At 43.5% G+C, this 22,449-nt stretch overlaps 1 protein-coding gene across 5 annotated transcripts in view; it reads left to right on the top strand.

The window, feature by feature from the left end:
* FBLN1 (fibulin 1) overlaps positions 1-7,983 on the top strand; it is an 83,153-nt gene extending 75,170 nt beyond the window's left edge. For all 5 annotated transcript variants that reach the window (XM_085049761.1, XM_085049758.1, XM_085049755.1 and 2 more), the window contains one exon: positions 6,865-7,983. In XM_085049761.1, coding sequence (XP_084905887.1) covers positions 6,865-7,004 — 140 coding nt within the window. In that variant the 3' untranslated portion in view covers positions 7,005-7,983. The remainder of the gene's footprint in view (positions 1-6,864) is intronic.
* The last annotated feature ends 14,466 nt before the right edge of the window (positions 7,984-22,449 follow it).

Raw genomic sequence — 22,449 nt, 5'->3', positions numbered from 1 at the left:
CACCACCATGTTCACCACCAAACCATGGCACTTGTTTGGTTGCCTTTGGTATTTCAAATATACATTTCATTCTTACTATGTTACACAGTTTTTACAGAGTGTTTAATTTAAAATAGATCTCAGAATGAATAAAAATGTGTGTTTAGTTCTATTTAGGATCTGATTAATATGTTAAGTATAGATTAATGATTCAGAAAAGTGGATTTTCTTCTTTTTATCACTTCATGCTTTCTCAGTAACTGCTTACCATCTATCCTACATTTATTCAGTTCATGGTCAGTTTTCAGCTGACCACAGATCATACAATTAAACAATGATTAAAAAAATGAGCAAGTTTTCCTGAATTGATTGTTCCCAGAAAAAGTTAGTACTTGTCTGTAATGTCAAGGGGGAAGTGTTGCACTAGTGAAAACAGGGTAATACTGCTGGATTCACTTGACAGTAACCAGCCCCACGTCTTGTTGTTAACTTGTCACCTCATAAGAATCACAGAAAGAACACTGTGGGCTTGTTGTGAGCACAGAGGAAGACAAAAAGGTGAGGTTTTACTGTCCATTGGTACGTGATGACCGGAAAAATCAAATGTTGCTGTAACCCCATGGAGTACACGAGGGGAAGAGGAACAGGAGCTCTCGTGCTTGTTAGTTAACACAAAGATTAAAATGTGGTTGAGGGAACTGATCCCAATTTTGATAATTGTGTTTATTGTATTTTCCTGAGCATAGCCCACAGGTAATTTGGAAGAAAAACTTTTGATTTGGCAGTAATTGGGATTGTTTATATATACACAATTCCATATGCCTGCATATGCAGGCAAGGCAGGGCACTTGAATTGCAGCTTGTGCTCTCTGCCAGCAGTGCCCAGACACAGACCCACCATCAGCCCTGCTCCACTATTCCTTGCCTGCTCCACTTGCATTTGTCTGCTTGATTTTTTTGGGGATCCTTAAAAGTTTAGGATGTCTGAAGCTCTCTTTTTGAGGTACGGATGCAATTTATGTCTGTTCTGTGCTCTTAATGATGATAGAGATTTAAATATTTGACTAGACTCAAGAATCAATCCTTATGGAAAATCCTGTGAGCTTCACCTTTGGACCAGAAAATGTAGTGTAATGCAACTTCTCTAGCAACCCAAACCATTCTTTTCTCATGGCAGTGTGAAAATAAGTTGCTTTGGTTCTGCTTTGGTTTTTGTACACCATGGAGATCCCTCTTAGAGGAACTTTCTCTAGAAAAAATGCAAATGCAGTGTTCAGCGTGGGGTGTGAGGAAGATCCCCTGGGAGTGTAATTGCAGCAGACTTTGCAGCTAGCAGTGAAAAAAAAAGGAAGAAATGTTTTTTCAAAGAGGAGTATTTTAAGGAGCTTAGCATAGAAGTCAGAATTAGGAGTCTGGCAGCAAGATGTGAGTGCATGACAGTGAAGGGACTTGTCATCCAGAATGGGTTAATGTGGTAACAAAACAGCAGTGCTTCTCCTCAGCTGAAAATGGAGCTTCTTAGTAAATCAGCTGCCTAATGCAGAAGTACAAGCAGAAACCAAACACAGAGGTGAATTGCCTGAGGGTCTCACATATTTCAAAGCAGAGAAATGTAATGATATCTTAAAGAGGTATAGACAAGCCAAGGAATACCTGTGGCATCTAGAGAACATGCATTATCAGGAGCAGCTGAGGGAGCTGAGAAAGGAGCTCAGCCTGGAGCAAAGGAGGCTCAGGGGGACCTTGTGGCTCTGCACAGCTGCTGACAGGAGGGGACATCCGGGGGGTCAGGCTGTGCTCCAGGGAACAGGGACAGGAGGAGAGGGAACAGCCTCAGGCTGGGCCAGGGGAGGTTTAGATTGGATATTAGGGAAAATTCTTTCACTAAAAGGGTTGTCAAGCATTGGAACAGGCTGCTCAGGGAGGTGGTTGAGGCACCAACCCTGGAGGGGTTTAACCAATGTGTGGATGTGACACTTGGGGACATGGGTTAATGATGGCCTTGACAGTGCTGGATTAATGGTTGGACTTGATCTTAGAGGCCTTTTACAATCTAAACAATCTTATGATACTCTGAATAAAATACTAGAAATGCAGCTGAAAGGCTTAGGAATATTAACAATATTATCCTTGCTGTCTTATTTATCCCATATTCTCCGATAAGCAAAACCTCAACAAGCCAGTGACAGTGACTCACATTATTGGCTGTTGTCATTGCTCTCACTTAAAAATACCTACTATGCATTACTTAGGCTATTGTCCTCACTACACATGGTGACATGCTTTACCTTAAAAAAATCAAAATACAAAACATGGAAAAAGAAACAGGACAGGAGAGAAGCTCAGTGTTTTAATTACAGAGCTTTAGGAGTTGGACCATGGTCAGACTATTATTGTGACATCCAAAAACTTTTGGCCTCTCACTCTGAGGCTGTTTGTTTACACAGATCAGCAAGTCGAAAAAATTGCCATAGACCCTGTTTACAATAAGGGCAAAGTGTGCAAGAGAAAGAAATCTTATCCTTGTTTCCTAAAAGGAGGTCAGCAAACCATGAAGACACCCAAACAGATTTGGGACATTTAATGACATCCATGTTCAGTTAACAGAACAGCAATTCCAAGCACAGGTGAGCTGATGGAAGGCATTCTGCCTGGCCTGTGACATGTGGCATTTTCTGCAGGTGGAATTCGTGTTCAGGTCACACATTATGGCCCAAAGGAATGGACAGCACCAGCAGCTCATCAGGCAGGAGGGTACCAGCACTGGTAGATGTACCCATAGCCAAAACAACACAGATGCTCGAGTTTGCCCGACACAGGGGATTCAACAGCAGGGGGAATCTCCATGTTAATTTATGATCAACAGTTCACCCTGTTCTAATATAGACACATTTTCTCCTGGCTTTTTCTTCTTCTTCTTTTCTTTCTTTTTTTGGGGTTTTTTTGGTGCAAAATGCTAACATTGCTGAACTCTAATATTGTTGGAAAAGGATTGAGGTGAACTTGCTTAAATGAACTTGCCTTCTTTGCCAACTGAAGCGCCTGTAGCTGTGGTCCCTGAGAGGACCAAATGGTGGTGAGAGCTCTCAGTCTGACTTGTTTTCAAGTCATTTCCTGAGCAGCACAACTGAGCTCCTTACATCCTCACAGAACAGCAGGCACTGCTACAGTACCCAAGGACTGAGCCCCAGTCTACAGTTATCCCATGCAAATCTGAGTGGCTCCATCCAGCTACTTTGGATTTAGATGGGTAGAAAAGAGATCTAAAAGCAGCTGCTTAGTTTTTACATTTTCTGACTTTCCAAGGCATTTAAAAATTGTAACCTTCCTGTTACTGTAAGGTATGTTTTTGTACTTAGCATTCAGCTATAAATGCTGACAGCTGCCAGACCACAATTCTGGACCCATTAGTTTGCCAAAAGGGATAGAGAAAACAGCATTTTTATGCAAATGTTGCAGTGTCTCACAAATCCATGTCACTTAAAAACATCCAGAATTACTACATGTGGCTTCTTCAAATGTGTTCGGGGCTAAATACTTTTGAGATATTGACTGATTCCTTGAGCCACGTGTGAATTACATGGACCAGGCCTGGATCTCAAGATTTTTCTTTAGACTTCTGTTTGTGTGAGACAGCCTAAGGAAGTCCTGGCCTTGTTTGGGTCTGGCAGAACTATGCCTCCCTTGTAGGGGATGTGAAAGGTAGGAGACAGGAGAGAATAAGACACAGGAGACATCTTGCATGGTTTCCACCTGCATTTGTCCTTGAGTTTGGTGAAAAAAAATACTTAGGTTTTCCATTTTAGCACTTGTCACAAAACAAAAATGCAGAGCTCTCAAGGAGTGAATCTGCCAAGAGCAGCAAACCTCTCATATCCTTTTATCCAGCAGAACATTTCAAGAGTTTCTCCTAACTCTTTTTTTTTTTTTCATTCTGCCCATTAAGAATGACTGCATCCTTGCACATATGCTGTGGCATAAAGCCACCTGCCTGTATCATCCTGTTCATTTAACGAGGTAGAAGGGAAATAGTTCCTGCAGTTGTGGTCATTTGAGGACCTTCTAGAACACTGACAGAACAAACTGGAGAAATAACTGTTGTGAGAGTGTTGTTTCTTTGTATATTCCCTCAATTTCTTGCTTCAATACAGTTGTCAGCATCTGTGGCATTCACTTCTCAAGCCACTTTATGGACTAGATTTTCAAACTGCAGCAAGAGAACTGTAGGTGAGAAGGCACTGCCACATGGACTGCAGTGTTTGCCCATTGCAAACCATTTTTCCTGCCTGTTAGCAGGATGTACCCCAACAGGAATGAGATTGTTACTAATGACTTTGAATGCTACATCAGTGATGTGTGAATGGATGTCACACTGTGGCATAGCACAGCAGAGAGAACACCATTTACAGTCCCACCTCTGGAGCAGAGTAGACTCTAGAGGAGTAAGGCAGAAAGTGTAGAATCCTGAAATAGGATTGCTACATGAAAGCAGCAGCCTTTGCTCTCTAAGGCTTGGTGATGACTGCAGGAGCTTCTCATGGGGTCAGTTGAAGATTGCCAGCATTGAGTGATTTCAGTGCTGTGCATTTCCGTGGTTCTCAGTCAGAGCAGTGTCTGCAATAATGGGATGTGTTGTTAGCAAAATGTTTTAAATGGTACCCTAAAGGGAGGGCAATTTTAGCAAGGCTTTTCTGTTTCAATACATCATCTGCCAAGCCCAGTCATTTTTATAAGGTATAGGAGAGTAGCCAAGAAAGCTAAAGAAAATAAAATATAAGTATATATATATGTATGTGCATATAAATTGTAGGGGGCAGGATGCTTAAAAAGTGTATTCATCAAATATGGCAGGCAAAGTGACTGTGGTGAGAAGTTTGCAATTTCACTGCATGCTGAAGATATTAGTTAGTGTTTGAACAGGACAGCACTGTAATGTCATCACTGCCTTTGGAAAAGGTGCTGACAGCCTGCATAAGCAAACGTTTATGTCTCCCATCAGATCTCAGGCCAGCCTGTTTGTAGGGAACAGCCCTAGGAGCTTGGCTGGGACTCCATGATGGTGCTGGTGTGCTGCCTGCTTGGGAAACATAACCCCCAGCACACAAGAGGAATACATCTTAAATCATCCTTCCTTAAACTATGCATTGCCTTCTGAATCAAACACCCTGTCAAAGCAGTGTATCATCAGAAGGAAGTGTCTGTGGAGGGAAGTTCCCACCAGGCTCCCTGTGCCTGCTGGCTGACCTTGGCTTCATGTGATTTTGACATTTGGGGACATCCTTTCAGGTGAGAGCAGTTTGGTGGCTGCCTACCCTGTAACACCAGGCCTACAAAATAAACAAGAAGTGAGAACATGTTTAGGACCTGATCTGGAGCCTTTGGAACCAATGGCAAAGCTTGTGTTGACTTTCTTTTGAAGATCTGAAGCTATATCACTGTTCTGTGTAGCCACATCGCATCAAGGCACAAACAACTCCTCGTGACCCAGATGTGCCTCCCTATGTCCTCTCCCACACCCTGCCCAGAGCCCAGGAGCCCAATGTCAGCTCCAGTCCCTGCCTGAGCAGTGCTGGAATGTGGCAAGCACAGACTCTTTCCCATGGGAATTTTTCTCTTCTTCTTCCTGTGTTCTATAAACAAAGATAAAGTTTGGATGTTACTGAAATGGTCTCTGGAAAGATAGCCGGTTCAAGCCTGGCCAATCGGCCTAGGGGGAAGTTTTGAACTGACCCAATCCGGATGATCTGTGAAAGTCTGTATAAGTTTTAGAATTAAATAATAAACTCAGAAATTTGCCACATTCGACATGGCCTGGTTCTTGCACTCTGCTAACAGTTCAGCAGCAACACTGGAAGAGCTCTGCTCTCCAGCTGCCTCACAGCCAAGGGTCCACTTGTTCTGGACCCTGCCCCACACATTGCCTTCTCAGTTTGACTTTGTCCCAGCATTGTCCACAAACCTGGCTGGGCTCTGTGCCTCTGGCGTAAACTGGCTGGCATCTATCATCTGTGCCTCTGGCTGAACCTGGCTGGGATCTATCTGTGCCTCTGACTGAACCTGGCTGCCCCTGGCTGCCCTGCTGCCCAGCTGGGGAGTAGCACAAGCCCTGTCCTGCCACCCCATGAGGACTCCAGAAGTCTCCATCCTGCTGTGCCTGGCACTGGGTCTCCTCCATGGCAAAACAGCAACAGGACTGGAGCCCTGGAAGACAAAAGTTACGTCTCCCTTTCTGCTTCCTTCCTCACCAAACCCCGATGTTGGCTCAGGAATGGCTACCATCCTTGTGAGGAATGACACTGGAGCAGATGCAGGGATAGCCCCTTCCCTTTCCTTACTAAACTTTATTCCTGTTATGTCCAGTGGGGTTGTCCATCCATGATGCAGCACACTAATGATTTACAGGTTGGTGTCATCTGATGTTCATAGGGGAAGGGTTGATTTTACTGATGCATTACAGATAGCTTCTACTGCTCCAAATGAAATGGGGTTTTCAACATGATCCAGGAATTGCATGGCATTCACAGGTGTGCCTCAGAGCAATCTGTGTTCTGACTTACCCAGGAAAATCTCCTTCTGCCCTATGTAAAAGCAGTGTCCCAGCATGCCTGCTGAATTGATGACTCCAAATAAGAGGTAAAAAAAAAATTACTAATTTCAGACTATATAGCAAGGTTTTGCAATTTTCAACATTTTAGTGCTCATTCTAGATCTTCAAGGTATTTTGATTCAAAAGTTGCATTTTATTCTAATTTTGCAAGCTTTCTTGCAAGCTATTAAAAGACCCAATAGATAAAACACCTTTCCCACAATACCAAGGGTGGTGTAGCTCCTCCAGACTTAGCTGATTCTCCTGCTAATCTCAGCAACCTTTTTCTGTCCCCACAGGTGTAGTTCGCCAGGTGAGGCCCATCATTGGACCTTTCCATGCCATCCTGAAGCTGGAGATGAACTACGTCATGGGTGGGGTTGTGTCTCACCGTAACATCGTCAACGTGCACATCTTCGTGTCAGAGTATTGGTTCTGAGGGACACCACAAGTGCTCCAGCCGAAAACATTACCACAAGCTATTATGTCATATAGTTCTTTGTAAAACCCTGTAGTGTTTCTTTTTATTTTATTTTTAAATATTTGGTTTATAGTTTAAGACAAATAACAAGCTATTACATTGATTAGACATAGGGTGGAGCAAATTAAGTGAGCCTGATGTAGTTGTTTGTATAAATAAGTAGTGTGTAAAAGTGCTCAGCTACCTAGTGAAATTCAAAACTTTTCTAAATGTTTGAGCAGATCTCAGCTGTTGTTGCTTGGCCAGATAACCTGAGTGACAGGCTGTGGAACAAAACATGTCAGATGTCAGAGTTCACTGGGATGAGTATATGGTGTCTTTGGATGGAAGAAGTTGGATAAGGATTAATAATTTCACCTCAAATTAACTACCCCCAGAATTGCTAATAATTTCTGAAAAGTTCAGCCTGGATATTTAAGAAGTGCCATTCAGCTGTGGCTACAGAGGAAGTGCAAAAGGAATTAGAAATAGTAAGACTAACAAGCTATTGCACATATTAAAAAAAGTACTCCTTTTTTTTGGTACTTATTATTGGATTGTAAGATTATGTTTGCTTCTAATTAAACAAGTACCTCTCATTGAAATTAGTCTGCTACAAGAATACAGCATATTGCTTAAATTTTAATCTCACCTGTACTCAGAAATATATGTACCTGGGAAACTCAGACCTTGTCTCCTGTCTGTTGTAGAGTCCCATGCCTTTTTAAAATTGGTAATAAAATTAGCATGTTAAACTGTACATTTCCTATGCACCAAACCAAGGCATTATGTAATAATACAATGAAAATCTCACAAATAAATGAATGTTTAATGTATTTTCTGGGCATCAAAATAATGTATCTTTTTTATTACAGAACAGAGAAGAAATAACTCCTTGTTTCAGTTTGTTATGTTTGTTAAGGTATGAGGAAATAAAGAGGATGGGAAATACTCTGAAGTATGCCATGGTTTCTGCTACCCAGGAAAATTGTATGATACAGCTGTTGTAAACAAATTCATCATATACATATTCCCCACTCACACCAGACCTCCTCAGTCCTTATTGGCCTTAGGCATGGCACAGGGTGCCCAGAGAAGCTGTGGCTGCCCCTGGATCCCTGGAAGTGTCCAAGGCCAGGCTGGACAGGGCTTGGAGCAATCTGGGCTAGTGAGAGGTGTCCCTGGAGATGGCAGGGCTGGGAGTGGATGAGCTTTGAGGTCAATGTGATCCTACTACCTTTATTTTCTAGAGTGTTTGTGTTTGGGTCTGTTGCTAAAGATGTAATTGATGCAGAAAATAGCAGGTGCCAGCTGCGGCAGAAAACAAGAGCTCTGAGGGATGTTTCTGTGAGCACCAGCCTCGAGCAGCCCTCTTGCAGTGTTTCAGCAGCTTGGATTTAGTAGTCCAGAAATGGCTTTTTACAGGGATGCTGACTGACCTTTCTATATTCTGTGATGGTGTTAAGCCACACTGTGTAGGAAAATTGTATCTATGTATTCACTAGCTGGGAATGGAATGGAGATGTTCAGGCCATGCCCACATTGCCTTTTTCTTCCCCATCTGAGCTTGACAACTCATCTCCCAAGTCTCGGTCTTGACACCAGAGAGAGCACTACTGCAGCTGAACAAGGAACCCACCCTGGGATGCTCTCACCACCTTGGATGGGCTTTCCCAGCTTTTCCCAGAAATTAAACAAAGCATCAGTTCCTTTGCAATCAGCTGTGTCACATACAGAGCCAGTGGTGGTTGCCTGTGGTTGATGTGGTTCATTTAACCTTTTATTTCCCTGTGAATTGTGACAATACCACTTGTAAGAACAGCAGGGAAAATATCAACACAGTGGAAAATCTGCACTCTTATTTAGTTTTTGCACAGTCACCTCCAAATAAGCAAACAATGCTAAGGACAGCAGAGTAACTTCTTTTGGGGGCCTTCAAAATAATTCTGAGGTGGGTCCAAGTAGCCATGTGAGACAAGGCTGCTTGGAATTCTGTAGAATCAAAACAAATGTGCTCCTTAATATAATTTTCTTTTTTCTCTTTGAAAAAAAAAATCTGCAAATAACAGCATTCTGCAGTTTCTTTCTACTTTGGGCATGTTTACTGTCTGTTTCTTCTGATCTGTTTTATATAGCAAGGTTTGAGTTTGGGTCCATTGGCAGCCTCTTCCCTTTTGATTTTTAGTACATTCAGCATCCAGAGCTCAAGAAGCTTTTGGAACACTCTCAGGCAGATGATGGGAATCTTGGGGTGTCCTGTGCAGGACCAGGAGCTGGACTTCCATGATCCCTGTGGGTTCCTTCCAGCTCAGGATATTCTATGATTCTATGGTAACTAATTAAACATATTCCTTTTGATCTGTAGAAACGCCAGTATCTCTGAAAAGAACTACAACAAAAAATCCTTCTCTTCCCTAAACTGGCATTTTTGCTGTCTCTTCAAAAGATGTCAGCTGAGGTCTCCAGGGATGCTCATTCCATGGGCTTGCAGCCAGGCACCCTCAAGAACAGCAGTTGATTGTTCTCTCTTGGCCAAGGCTGGACGGAGCATGGTTTTGATGTAACTGCCAGAGCCCCTCCAGGTTGGCCAGCACGTGCCCAGCCATGGCTTAAGGAATGCTGTTTTCCCTAGGGAAAGGGAGAGGGACCAGGATGTGATTTCTATCGCAGGGTCCCAAGTTTGGCCAAGGTTTCCAACCTGCTTGTAGGCAGCCCTGCGCCCTGCCCGCCTCTGTGCCCTCAGCTCCTGCCATTCCAGCCAGGGCTCCCAGGCTCCCTGCTCAGGATGGGGAGGATGCCTTTCCCTCCAGCTCCCCTCTGGTCCCTCCTGAGCACAGCAAGGAAGGCTATAGCCTTTCCCACATCACTTCTGCTCTCACAGTGCCTTTGTTCTTGCTGCCTGCAGTGAGCACAGGAGGTGTGAGGCTGCCTGCAGTGAGCACGGGAGGTGTGAGGCTGCCTGGAAATTGCTGCTCCGAGAGAGACTTAAAGTACACCCACTGAGTCTCCAAAACAGCAGCCTGATGAAAGACATTTTTATTCTTGCTGTGGCTAAGACTGTGCTATCTCTTCTGTAATGAGCCCTCTTTTTTTTGCTTTCACCTTATCATATTTCATTGAGGTTTTTTCTTCTTCCTTTCCTTTACTGAATTTTCCTCTCCTCCATCTTTTAACTCCCTGCATCCATCTTCTCCTTTATTTCTATCAATGAGTGTTTACTTATATGTGAGCAATTGAAGTTAAATATGATCACCAGACGCAGGAGAGAGATCTTGAACAGCTGCAGAGAGCAAACCCATCCTGGGGTGACTGCAGACAGACAAAGGCACATTTGTTTTCATACCCAAATTTTTACCACGATACTCTGAATCACATCCAGATCACGCCAGGATGGACACTTCCATGGGATAGTTTCTGGCCACCTTCTTTTAAACTTCATTCTTGGAGCACATCTTCTGTGAGGAAAGGCTAAGAGAATTGGAATTGTTCAGCCTGGAAAAGAAAAGCTTTGGGGTGACCTAATTGCCCCTTCTAGAACCTGAAGGGAACCCACAAGAAGGATGGAGAAGAGACTCTTTACAAGGGTCTGGAGTGACAGGGCAAGGGGGAATAGCTTTACACGGACAGAAAGCAGATTTAGATTAGATATCAAGAAAAAATACTTCCGTGTGAGGGTGGTGAGGCCCTGGCACAGGATGCCCAGAGAAGCTGTGGCTTTGCCGTGACTGGAGATGTTCAGTCACGGATGAGTTTTAAGGTCCCTTCCAATCCAAGACATCTGGGATTCTATGATTCTTACATGGTGTTAGAGAGGGCAAAGTACAATTACAAAGTACAAAAATGTGTGTGATCACATCTAGGCTTTAGTATTGCTTGGATGGAAGTGGAGTTAGCCCACTTAAATTAAGAACCAGTAAATCAAATGGAAGGAAAGCAGCTGTGGTGAATCACACCACAGGTGATGGGTATCTTGGCTTGGCAATGCTCACAGAGCAACACTTGCAGCTTGATCCCCAAGATGGTGATAAGCTTTATTGTTTTGTCATTAACTGGTGGCTCTCACATGAGTGAGATCTGCTGCAGGTCATACAGTGATGGGGGGAGAGCTGATAAAAGATTTTGGATTTCTCCACTCAGGCAAAGCCAAAATCAACTTTTTCTGAACCCAGCCCATGTGTGACCTTGGACCTGATCAGAACGACCACCCTTGACTCTGGATGTGAGGTAAATTAAATTACATGTTGCTGAATTGTCCTAATACTGCCAACATTTTGAGCAGAAGTTGTAATAATGATAAAAAAGCACTACTGTAATGGATACTATCATAACTCTGTAACTACAGTTTAGGTTTTGAAAATTACAAATATGTATTTAACTAAGGCTATCCAGAAAGTACTAAATGGTGCTTGAACTGTGGCCAGCTGTCTAGTAGCTAGAAATTAGAAAAAAATTGGGGTTTTTCTCTTCCAAAGTGGAAAAATTGTGTGCATTTGTACCTACTGAGCTGTTGACCATTTCTCCAGCTCTACCAGGAAGCATCAGGTTTTCTGTGGTATTGAGAGGATGAAGCAGTTTGTAAAACAACTGCCAAAAACATGAGGAAAAATGGACTCTAGCCTTCAACTTATGACACACTTCAACTTATGACACACTTTATATCTTACAGATTAGGGATCTCCTTTGCAGCCACTAAATCTCATACCTTTTTTTTCATCAGACCTCATCGGTTAACAAGTCATGGTAAACTTTGCTTTCTTTAGTAACAGTGAATTTCGTTTTGTCTTGAACCACATGCATTGATTGATTTCAGTGATGTTTCTTCAACTCATACAAGCAATTTCATTCTTTCCAGCTCATACCTTTGGCTACTGAGTTCTCTAAATGTTTATGATTACAGTTCCTTTTCATCCCTCCCCTGAGAAAAATTTACACCTGACCCCTTATTCCACTTTCCCCTCCTTAAGTTTCTCAGATGGGGAACAGCTGGGAACATGGAAAGGACATTTCAGATGCAGATGCCTGTGTCAGTCAAACAGAAATGAGATGTTCTGCCCCCATAAGCCACTGTGTTGTGGAGCTGCTGCTTCTGTGTCAGCCAGAGCCCAGAGAAGGTGGTCACGGGGGTGAGATGGGCAGAAACAGACAGGAAAGTATCTGTGTTAGCAAGCTGGGAAGGGAATATTAATGCAATCTGAGAACACATGGGCTTCCCTGAGCTCCTCCCAGGCAAAGGTTACACTGAAATCACTGCTGGCTGAGGCTTGGCTTTGGTTTTGATGACTGGCCAAGTGCAGTTTTCTGATAGGTATGGGTGGCGACAGGACTGCTCTCATTGAAGGGCACTGAAAAAATGAGCTGCTTTTTCTTTTTTTTTTCCCTAGACCCACAAGATTTCCCAGACCTGCAGCTGAACTGCTTACTGGGATGGGGTTAGAAAGCTACTGAGCTGGAGTTCCACAGAGATGGGCAGGGGCATAAGGACTCTGAACAGACACAGGGGTCAGCTGAGGAGGGATCTGGAGATCCCCTCTGCAGCACGGATGTTGTATTTGATGCTTGGCATAGAGGCTGCTTCTGCAGGGCATTTCTGTTGGGAGAGCAGGGGAAGAACAGCAGTTCCATGAGGAGTTTGGTCTGCAGGGCCTCTCTGGTGTGTCTGCAGCAAAGCTTAGCCCCATTCTCTGGGCTCCCATCTCCTCTGAAACACGGGGCAGGGGGTTGGCAATGGCACTGGGACCTGCCTGCTCCATGCTCTTCTCCATGTGGTTGGGTATGACTGGGTGCAAGGAGAGGCCATGGCACTGGACTGATGACCACGTGCTGTCCAGAGCTGGGGATGTCCAGCCCGAATGCAGCTGTGGGAACCAGGAGGGAGGAATGCCCTGGAAGGAGGGAATGCTCCTCATGACTCTGCTCTCACACTGGGCTCTGAGCACCCCACCTGCCTTCCCACCTGCTGAGGCAGGGCTGGGGGGCTTCTCTGGGGCCAGCCAAGGAGGTCCAGGGCCTGGGGCGTTCCCAGTGGATCTAAAGCAGAATCATCCATTACTCTCTGCAGCTGTGCAGGGGTCAGGACATTTTGACTTTCATTTCATCTCCTGGCAATAACATTAAGAGCCTAAATTGGCGTCCATTGAAGTTAATGAAGACTTCATGATTTATCAGGCACACATTACAAAGAGACCTTGGGAAAGTGTTTTGCCTCTTCATGTTTTATCCATTTGTTCTGTCTATGGAGATTATGTAGATGGTTATCTGAAAAACCCACATTCTGATTTTTATAAATAAAAGCAAGTTGTACTGAACTGTGGCAGACACTTTAGTAGAATATGGAAATGTTACTGACTGGTTTGTCTTTAATGTGTATCTTTAGCTGCATAAAAATGTTAAAGGAGTTTTTGGAAGTGTTTTAAATTCATAACCCAGAAATTTGACAGAAACAGTGGAAAGGCTGTCTGGGACCACTGCAAGGTGGCAATAGTTACTGGGGAGGTCAAAAGGGAAAGTATCTTCAGCAGAGACACAGCTGTGCCCCCATGTTTCTAGGGGATGCTCATGGGGTGGCTTCCATTGGCACTTGCTGTGGAATATCCTGAGCTGGGAGGATCCCAAAGGGTTGGCTTGATCCTGCAGAGCCAGTCCAAGGGCTCAGTGCCCTACAGTCCTCCCATCTGCAGCTCTTAGTCCCGAGGTCCTTTTTTCCTTGAACTGTCAGAAGCCTTTAAAATGACAAACAATTACTTTTGGGGTGGGGGAGGTAGTTTTTTCCCTATGAGTGGGAGAGAGAAAATGTCATAACAACAACAACAAAAAGATAATACACAGCTATAACCAAATTAGCCATGACTAATTTACAGTACTGCGTTGGGGGCTATCAGATACAGATAAGTTCAACAAATCATCTTCAAACCACAGGGGCCTCACTCAAGGATCTAAGTCTCACATATGTGAGATTGAGGGAAATCCAAGAATGTAATTACTTGCAGTCTGTGAAAGAGTTTACATCAGATTTGTTGAAGGAATTTGTAAAAGCAGCCTGTTTACCTGCAGCTATGTTCTGCTTATTTCATTTTCTTTGCAATTCTAATGGCATACACAAGTTTTCCTCCATGTTCTCTACAGCTCTTTAGCACCTGCCAGGCTCTTTGGTGTTTCTTTGGAATATCATGTAAGCCACTGGGTTGATGTAAACTGCTCTGTTCTGCAGCTGGTAATTGTTCATGAAACTGAATTTGTGCTCAAATAAGGAGCATTTGGGTGAGTGCAGCCTTGGCTCTGCCTCAGGAATGCACCACACTGCAGTAACTGAGTAGCATTTGTCTCTGAAGTTACACTGCACAAGTCTTGTCTACACAAGTATGTTTTATTCTCTTTGAGTTGTAGTTCATGGTCTGAATTCACTTTCCTGAAATCCATGGAGCATTGCCATTAGTTTTGACCACAGAATTTCATTAATGACTGAACACCTTTTGCTGTCTCTCTCCCCGCCCTGTTTTCTTTTTGATTCTTCTACAATGCTAAATGCATTAGATCCTCTAGAACACATCAACTGTACTTTTTATTTACCAAAAATTAAACTCTTGAGAAGGGGGAACCCAAGAAATACTTGACAGGCTCTGATCCAAAGCTGTTTTCCACATGGCCAGATTTCTGAAGACGTGCAGATGCCTAGTCACAGTGTCATAAGAGTCAAGACAGATTAGCTATCTGTGGTATTTAGGTATGTCAATGCTTTTTATTATTTGCCCCTTAATCTCCTCAAAATTTGGCAGTATAACAAATAAGAAAGTATGTGCTAAGGTGTTTACAGAGGGGCATTTTTTTAAATGCCATTTTTCCCTGACTAGAAAAAAATATATACTGAACCTGCTAAAAAGTAACAACTAAATACAGACAACCTACACAGCAGAGCAAACAATCACTTGCTAAACAGTGGAAGAAAGTCACTGATGATGGAGCTGCAGCCTCTCTACCTTGAGCTTGTGGTCAATAAATCTCACTTGAAAAGTGATACTTCCACTTATCCTGTCAGCACCAAGCTGTATTATTCCTGGTCTCATAGGATTTGTCTGCTGTCCTGTCTTGTGATATCAATGGCCACGGCTAAGTTTTGTCAGAAGCCAGTGGGTGGAACTGTCCCAGGTCACTGTGGAGCTCAGGGATGGAAACAGAAGCACTTTTCCATGGGAAAGAAAGATGAGAGGGATGGGCCCATCTGATGGCTGCTGTCTTGTCTGACTGCAGGTCAGAAGTGCATCCTGATATGAGGCCATAAGTACCCCCAGATAACTGGCTGCAGTAGGTTATAGCTGTACATGTAATTATGTGTCCCAAGAAGCAGCACAGAGAGGCTGAGCTTGGTTGTCACACTGCCCTTGATGCTCCTTATGCTCTTGAACAAATTGTGTAGGCTCTGTCTACACTAGCTAGCAGTGAAGATAACAGGATCACATCTGGAGACTGAAAAAGTTCAGGGTAAGTAGTTAATGTTCACCTCCCACAAACACACAAGCTCTCCAGGCTGAGGCTTTTTCCCCCAAAAAGATCTAGTCTGATCCATAGTACTGAACATTTGTGAGGCTGAAGCACAATAGATGCCCTCTTGATATGCATCTTGCTTTAGTTTCACCCAGGCTGAATCCAGTTGTCACTCTGTGACCTCTTTGCAGTGTAACCCGAGGTACAGCAGCTGCAGACAACTTCAGGAGTGCAGTGATGGTGCAAACTGAAATGCCCATGCAGGTCACCCTGTTACTCCTGATGCCTCTGAGGGAATTGTTCATTTATGTGTGACATTTTTAGCACAGTCCAAGCACAGTTATGTTCTTTGTGCAATTCAAAATGGGGACTTCTCATGAACTCGTGGCTTGAACCTGGGTGGCATCCCAGGAAATCTAGTTTCACCCCTTCTCCATAGACTGGGGAGATCTGGCACTTTTTCCTTCTGGTGTCTGTCTGTCCCAAGCTGTAAAACCTGCTGAGGGTGATGACTAGGAAGTCCCATCTATAGAAGTGAAGCAGGTGGCACTATCTATTGCATCCTAGGGATTAAGAAGCTGTAACAAAACTTAAAAAGCAATCATGTCACCTTGTGAGCCTCCTAGGTTTTGTAGCATGGGTACATTTTTTTAAAACCTGCCCCATCCATTCAGAGTAGTTAATATCTGCAGAAAATGGGGAGGGAAGTAAAACAATTTTCAAAATTACCTGGAAGAACAAAGTTTGGGGTTTTTTTATCAGAGGTGTGTTGGTAAGGATGGAAATTGCTGCACAGACCAAAAGCACCCTGTGCTGCTAAACAGGAAAAATGTGGTAATTGACAGTAAAAGGCAAATTCCAAGCTTGTCTTCTCTGCTTTACAGGATGAGTTGTGTGCAGCTTCTGCTCAGTACATCCTGTTATATGATACTCATTTCAGCACTAGGATTTTGGCAAAAGCTCAAGTGTTTGGACAGAATTTTTCTATATCTCAAGTCAGTTTTTGTTTCTTAGCCTAAAAAAGGCTGATGCTCTGAAACAGAAAGCTGTGGCAAATCAGAGAGTTGACCTGAGCTGATGGGTGCCAGAAGGGAGAGAGGGTGAACATGCCTCCTGCCATGGAGGAGCAGATGATGTGCTGCCTGTAGCTAAGGAAAAATCTAAATTTGCACTGTTTCTATATCAAAACATGCATCGATTTATCTATTTTTGTTATTTTTTTTCCTGGCATGCTGAGCAAGCACTCCCTAGTTCCCAGGTGGAATGGCCTTCCTGCCATGCAGGCAACTTCTTCCATTTCCAAGAAAATCCATAATAATATGAGAACTGACAGTTTTGAAAACCAGCAGCCTGCAAATACTTGGACAAGAGGGATACCTTAGGCTTCAGCAGCTTCTTTTTAAGCAGGTAGGATTTAGGTGCTCATCTGTTTTAGGTGAAATGATCAGATCTCACCAAGGCTCTTTGGCATTGAAACATTTTCAGTTTTCATTATCAAGTGCTTAAATCTCTGCCGAACAGCATGCCCTGAAGTGTCAACCTGACCTTCCAAATTCCCACCTCCTGCCTTGGGTCATGAGGGATTCATGGGTCAGGCAACTGTGCAGCTTCTCAGTTCCCTGGAGAACCCAGTTTGTCAGGTGTGCCAGGCCCTTTGCTTCTCAGGCACCAGACTGGACTAAATATGTCACCTCTAGAACAAAAATAAACCAAATATTCTGAAGGGGTCCTGGTCCTATCTGTGATACAAACTTTGAACAAAAAGGTGATAAAAAGATAAGAAATCTTGGAATGGAAAATGGAGTTTGAAGGAAAAGTGTCTGCAGCCAATGGGGTTAAAATGCAGATGAAATTAACTGTTTGTGTTCCAAGAAAGAGCATTTATTTATATGAAATCTCCCAAACCTGAAGTGATTCTGCCCCACAATTAGCCATGTGAATTCAGGCAGTTCTGTTGCAAGAATCTGCCTTCAGCTCAAGAGAGTAAAGGTATCCTACCCAGCTGAGCAGCACAGAGCTGTGACCGTGCTTACTTTGAGATTATATTTTGAAATGGGTGTAATGAATTTGGAGAAGAGCTGGAAAAGCTGTGTGACTTTACTCAGTTCTCATTGTGTAACTGGATTAAAATGGCATGATAGACCTGTACTTGACATCCCAATTTTTCTTCCTTAAAGGGCTTTCCATGCCTTCAGCTGCCTTTAAATTTTTTTTAAATTTGTGGTAAGAGTCAGGATGCCGATTTGGATGGGTTAGATATGTGTTTCAGCAATATAAGAATTACTTTTTCTTTAAATTTTTAAAAAAATATTGATATATAAAAATATAAATTTTTAAAAACTCAACAAAACAAACTGACTTTAAAACCATAATACATGTTCTTTTCAGCATCAGATCTGTAAGAAAAGCAGGATAGTGTGTTTGTTGCTAAAAGCTACTGGTAAAGGGATGCACACAAAAAGCTGTTTGCAATGCATGGAAGGAAGCTTGATCTGGTCTGGGAGAAATAAGTGCCATCCACCAGGAATTCATGCACCAGCAATTAGCATATCTTCACACGCAACTCCCTTCCAGGCTGTGCCCATTTTCTGCCCTTGTGAAATGGAACTGTGCAGTATGGCAGAACAGATCTGCAGTACGGCAGATGCCCAAAGGAGCCAGCATAAAGCAGAGGAATCAACTGGAGCAGAGCCCTGGGTCCATGGGAGGAATGATGCTCTGGTCCCACTGAGCCTGACTTTTACACTGCAGTGTATTTCATTCATGCAGTATTTTGTCTTGCCAGCATTTCAGGGCTGACAAATTAAGGGCAGAAACAAGAGCCAGACCCCAATCTGTTGAAGAGATAACATTCTTGCATTTAAGGAATTTCACCTCATCCCAGGCAGATGATGGAAACCAGGTCAAGCAGACCAGCAGCTCTGCTGGTGCTGTCTGTACTGCAAAGGTTTTAAACTTGGTTGTACCCTTGTGTCATGCTGCTCCCCCAGCCCAAGGAGACATCAGGTCTCTACATTGTGTGTGGTGGCTCCTTGCCCTCTGCGTGCCAAGGACAGCCTTGCCCTGGGCTCAGTTTACTGCAGCATTTTCGGGGTATCTGCTCACACTCCATGCACTGACACAGAGCCCTGGTCTGCTCCACAGGTGTTTGTCCTTGAGCTGCCCCTGACAGGGGGATGTGGATGTGTGAAGAAACTGGGGCTTGACTGCAGATGTGAGGCAGGTTTAATTCCTCTAATGAAAAAATTCCTCAATTCCTCTAATGAAAAATCTCTCTTGTATACAAAGTCTAGCTAATGCTAGAGTTTTCGCCAAATGAAGATAGGAAAGAATCCTAAAATCAAAACAATTCAAGGAACAAAGTTTCCCGTTCTCCTCTGAAGAGTTTAACCCACTGGCCAGTAGATTTAGTTGACAGAAGGATTGGAAAATCTGATACGTGCAGACAGATGCAGACATGTAGGAGATACATAAAGTAGTTATGTGTAGGCATAAGGACTAGCATGCAAACATAGTGAGATTTGTCCTGGCAAAGACAGGAATACCAATACAAACATTGATCTGCTGGTTTCTATACATCACGTAATGATTAATTTTTGAACCTTGATAATGTATGGCCCAAACTTACCTATTCTGCTGATGAGCACAGAAGGAATCTGCCCCTCTGATGGCACAGGGCTGCCTGGACAGGGTCAGGTATCTGAAACTGGCTGAGACCTTGCCAAGCCTCTTTTACAGCCTGCCTGGGCTCTGGCTGCCCCCTGGAAAGGTGTGTATCTTCCACAGCTCCTACATCACTTCTGCCAGCCTGGTGTGGGTATTGTGACTAGCCCAAATCACCTACTCCACATCTGTGTTCAGGTGCCTGAATTGCTCCCTTCAGTAGCCTTGCTGGAGCCTGTATTTAGAGAGAATTTTGACCATAGTGGATTTTTGCCATTGGGAAGATCCAAGACTCTGTGGAAGGAAGAAAAAATTAGAATGGATTACATAGGGATTGCCTGACTAAAATGCTACCAGCTGTGTGTTGGAGCAGGGAGTTCTGTTACTGCAGGCAGGAGATGGAGTAAAATGCCCACTTTGTTAGTTGGGAAAACCCAATTTGTAAAGTTCAAATCTGCATTCAGACCAGAGTCTAGGGTTATTTTGATCAAAGGGGTAAGTACAGCCTGCTGAGAGACAAAAACAATAGCCAGGCTGGGCTGGCAGGGAGGGAGCCAAGCTTTCAGCCACCAGCTTCTCCTATCTTAGAGCACTGAGCCTGGATATGACTGTCCAGGATTGAAATAGTGCACAAAGCATTTGGGAGCACAGACGCTCTGGTCAGTAGATAAGACACTAGGAGAAAGTTAGATTGCAGTGTGTTGATGTGTTTTGGGGAACAGCAGAAGGAACAGAAAGAAAAAGGCAATATAATGTGCAGAAGATAAGGTTCTGACAGTATTGTCAATTATTTGAATTTCTGGATTTCCAGGGGAGTTCTCCTTGTCCAGCCTTTGGGGAACTTTGCTGCTGCCCACTGCTGGCAAGGAGCTGTGTCCTTGCAGGAGGTGCAAGGAGTTTGCCTGGGATGGTTACTGCAGCAGAGTAGGGCCAGTTCAATGGCTACACTTGATTTAAGGCAGTGAATCATACCAAAGACAAGGTTTCTGACGTTGTAAAAGAAGCATCTGCATTGCTCACGGTTATTTAAAAACTGTCTTTATTGAATTACTCTTCAAGTCAGCAATATGAATTTAACAGCACAAACCACTCCTGCTCACCCCTTTTACTTTTTTAAAATCTCTCTGCATGTTGTGCTTTTGTCCTGAAAAAATAAAAATAACTGGTCCTGACAACACCACTCATTTGAAGAAATGAAAATGCTGAAAGGATGGAATGGCTCAGCAACAGAGAGCAATTTGGCACTTAGGGCTGCAGAGGCTACAGAGAGCTCCAAGTGCTACATTCCCAATGAGGGTAACAGTATTGATTTATTTCATAATTTCGCCTGCCTCTCACTGATAGATGGCTGCTTATTTTGATCCCTGGAAAACAGTTCTGCACAATAACATAGGTGCATTGAATGCTCCAAAGGTCAGGCAGCTTGAGCATGGGAAAATATTTGTGAATGAGGCCCAAAAAAACTACTGAAAGAGGTGATTTCTGGCTCAAAGATTAGTCTTCATTTAGAGACTGAGAATTTATTGCTGCCCAAACCAGCATTATCAGCTTTCTGTCAGCAACAATCATCAGGATTTCCTTTCCCAATCAACATGAGCTGTGACCTCATCGCTGCAAAGGTGAAACCCTGACAGGGATTAAAGGCTAATAGAAAGAAATGAGGTAGCAGGGCTGAACAAAGAGGAGCTTGTTACACAGCAATGGCCAGCTCAGGCAGAATGTTACAGCTGAAACACGAGCCACCGAACCGAAGGGGAAAAGAGTATTTTTAAGAGCCTGAGTAATGCTGGGTCTCCCTGTCTTTCAGTGGAGAAGGAAGGCAGACTGCCGTCCTTGCCATCAGAGATTTTTGAAGTGGGATTAGCATAGCCTTGTGGTTTGTCAAGTGTTTAATTGCAATTTTGCAGGGATGCAGCCTGAAAGACACTGGAAACCAATTTAACAATCATGCCTATCATTATATACACCAAATTGCTCCTGTGCACATATAATATTCAGTAGTCTGAAACAGAGAGGCTGAGTCTAGGGCAAGGTTTAGAACATGAAGAGTGATGAAAGGCAAATACATGTCTGATATTCATCAAAGCAACTTAATCCATGGTGGAAGAGTGAAAAGAGGTAAAAAGGGGTTTATGTTGTTGATGTGTGAGTTGTTAGTATTTTCACTCATCTCCCCAGTTCCTGGAACTAACAAGTGAGGCCATTTTTTCGGGGGGGATTCTCTTCTCTTAAAGGTCCCTCTTGGCTGCCACAACATCTTTTCATCTTAAAACTCACCACAGACTTGGTTCAAGTCCCAGTGGCAGCCATATGAATCATACCTTTCCATGGACTCTGGATCAGTCCCCTTGTCAGTCTCCAAATATTCCTGCTTTTTCCAGCAGAGGTAGACTTGTGCTGTAGTCCACATCCATGTCTTTTGGAAGTTTACGGCATCTATGAGTGTTCCAAATGTCTTCAGCCCACCAACACAGGATAGCATCTCCTCGTGCTGTCTCAAAAGGGACAGGATAAATTGACCTGCCACTGGAGCACGGAAATCACTGAAGTGCTGAGGGTACTTTACACCTTATGGCATGAAGTCTCTGGGCTGCAGCCTCTTCTGAGGCTGCAAGTGCAGGACTAGAAACCAAATTAATCACAAACATACAAGAATAGTATGGAGTTCAGTGTGGACTGATGCTGTCATATTTGACATGGTGTACTTTGAGCACCTCTCAATCTGGCACAAAGACTCCAAGTGAATCTTAAGCAGAAAGGATGAAATGAAACATTCTTGTTATAAGTACATGCATAAATCAGGATCCTTGCTGATACTGAGCAGGCTTCAGAAGCAACTCAGAATAAAAATATCTCCACCCCAGCACATTATAGAGCTTTCTGTGAGGAATCAATGCATCTTTAAAAGCTAGAAGGTGCTTTGCATCATTATTTGTACTTTAGAGATTAATGTCAGCCACAAATACAAAAAGGCTAAGTCCTTTTCTTGTAAAGAAATAACCATCTCAAGCAGTCTGGTTGATCCCCAGCTCCCAAAAGGTGGAGCTGCAGGAACAGCCTTCAGCTGCTTTTAAAATGTTTGTAAACTTTCCCCAAGACCTGAGGTTGAGCCACACAGATAACCCCCCAGCTCAGCATCAGGAAGCATTAGGATGCAGTGTTCATAGCTGCAGAGGGTAGCCTGGCTGAAATTGTATTCTCAACTAATGATGAAAATCTCTGCAGCAGCTTTTGAAGGCTGGGCAAAGTCAGTGTCCTTTCTGGGCTGATTTGGATGGAGTTT

The sequence above is a fragment of the Lichenostomus cassidix genome, chromosome 1Ab (genome assembly GCF_008360975.1).
Source record: "Lichenostomus cassidix isolate B80296 chromosome 1Ab, HeHo_3.0, whole genome shotgun sequence".
NCBI lineage: Eukaryota > Metazoa > Chordata > Aves > Passeriformes > Meliphagidae > Lichenostomus > Lichenostomus cassidix.
Note: the sequence above shows the minus strand (reverse complement) of the source record. Positions and strands in the feature narration are given on the sequence as shown.